At 56.7% G+C, this 2106-nt stretch overlaps 1 protein-coding gene across 1 annotated transcript in view; it reads left to right on the forward strand.

Annotated features, from left to right (window-relative positions):
- The first annotated feature begins 487 nt into the window (after positions 1-487).
- Positions 488-2106, forward strand: part of VIL1 (villin 1) — a 28143-nt gene continuing 26524 nt past the window's right edge. Inside the window, exon 1 of the mRNA XM_019522820.1 lies at positions 488-546. Coding sequence (XP_019378365.1) covers positions 488-546 — 59 coding nt within the window. The remainder of the gene's footprint in view (positions 547-2106) is intronic.

A 2106-nucleotide genomic window follows, 5' to 3' on the forward strand; every position in this document is an offset into this window, starting at 1 on the left:
CGCAAAAATATCCAGCGCATCTACTGGCTAGGAAGTGACCCTCTCAGCAGCACAGAAGCGGAAAGGGATCTCGGAGTGATAGTGGACTCTAAGATGAGCATGAGTCGTCAGTGTGATGAAATCATCAGCAAAGCTAACCGCACTTTATCATGCATTAGCAGATGCATGACAAATAGATCCAAGGAAGTGATAATTCCCCTCTATACGGCACTGGTCAGACCACAGTTGGAGCGCTGCGTCCAGTTTTGGGTGCCGCACTTCAAGAGGCTGTTGATAGACCGAGAGGGTCCAGAGGAGGCCACTCGTATGGTCAGGGTGTTACAGGCCAAGCCATATGAAGAGAGACTGAGGGACCTGGACCACTTCAGCCTCTGCAGGAGAAGGCTGAGAGGTGATCTTGTGACCGCCTACAAATTCATTAGGGGGATGCAGCAAGGGATCGGAGATGCTCTGTTCACCAGGGCACCTCTTGCGGTAACAAGGACCAATGGTCACAAACTGCCAGATAGCAGATTTAGGCGAGATAGCAGGAAAAACTTCTTCACGGTAAGAGTGGGCAAAATTTGGAATGGCCTTCCAGGGAAGGTGGTGCTCTCCCCTACCTCGGGGGTCGTTAAGAGAAGGCTGGACAGGCATCTGGCAGGGGTCATCTGACCCCAGCGCTCTTTCCTGCCTAGGCAGTGGGTTGGACTTGATGTTCTGTTGAAGTCCCTTCTGACCCAAACATCTATGAACCCATGAAAGGGGACCCCCACCGGCGCCCTTAGCAGTTCAGCCTAGTGCCTCATCACCCATGCCCCCAGCCCTAGGGCTACTTCTTTGTTTGCACTTGCCTGGCCACAGTTTGCAGCCAGGGGCTTTCCTCTTTGTGACCATCAAGAGCCTTGGCTGCCTCCTACAGAGGCACCTCAAGATGCCTCTTTGGCTCCCTTGGTGACCTAACCTGACCAAGCCCTGTTGCTGTCATGTGGGAGGCATTTCCTAGAGCCCAGGAGTCAGGGAGCTGGCTCCTTTCTGGGTCCACGGCAGCTCTCAGCCATATGGGTCCCAGGCCAGTGTCCAATGTCCCCGTGTCAGCTTCAGCAGCGCCCAGAGAGAGTTGAAATCACTTCTCTGCTCTCCTCCCTGTGCAGGGTGAATCAGTCCCCCCGCTGATCCAGTGCAACCCCTGAGTGCCCAGCTCTCTCCCTACAGGGCATGGCTCACCCATGCCCTTTGGAGAGGCAGGTGGCAGGATGGAGGAGCTCTGCAGAGTGAGAAGCTGGGGAAATGATGCAGGCACGGTGCAGGGAGCCCTATGGAGTCTGCAGGATCATTGTCTGAAGGGCAGTGGAGCTCGCAAATGGAAGCAGGGGTGTTTTGTGAGAAGGGGCAAAGCGGAGGTGTGCCATTCTCCCTGCTCACTGGCCTGAGTCCCTCCTGCGTTCCCCTGGCCTGCTCAGGCATCCCTAGGTGGTGCTCAGACCCTTGTCTGGAAGTGCTTGAACTCTGACTATTCCCTGACCGTGTCCATGACATGTCCACACACCCATGCCCTGCTGACACACCAGCCTCATTCGTCCCCCAACACGGCACTGATACCCAGAAGTCCCACGCACCTGCCCACAGGGCTCTGTCAAGCTGACCCTCTGCTGCTTTGAGCTCCACCCCAGACACAAATCCCCCAACCTCCTGGATTCCTCTCACACGCCAGTTCCTTGCCACTTCATGTACCTGGAGGTGGCGTGTCTGAGGGATGACTGTGCCAGCTTGGGGCAGGGAGGGCAGGGGGGAGAAATGCAGACTCTCTGCCCAGACTGGAGCCTGTGTATGATGCTGGGCTCTCTACAGCTGCTGGCAGTGTAGGAAGCACAGAGCGGGAGAGGTGGCCCATGAATCTCTGTGGGGGGTTTTCAGCTGACGGAGAAGATGCCTGCATGGTATGTACTCTGTGCTGGCCTGTGGTCATGATCCACATGTGCATGCCCAGCTCTTCATCCAGGACCTGTGCCCCACAGAGACCAGGCTGTGGGGGTAGGAGAGGACTGTGGCACCAGGAACTCCTGGTGGCGGTGGGGATGAAACAGGGGCAGGAGGGAATGAGGAGTGGGGGACGTGCAGCTCCCC

The sequence above is a fragment of the Gavialis gangeticus genome, unplaced genomic scaffold (assembly GCF_001723915.1).
Source record: "Gavialis gangeticus isolate Ggan-Ray unplaced genomic scaffold, GavGan_comp1, whole genome shotgun sequence".
NCBI lineage: Eukaryota > Metazoa > Chordata > Crocodylia > Gavialidae > Gavialis > Gavialis gangeticus.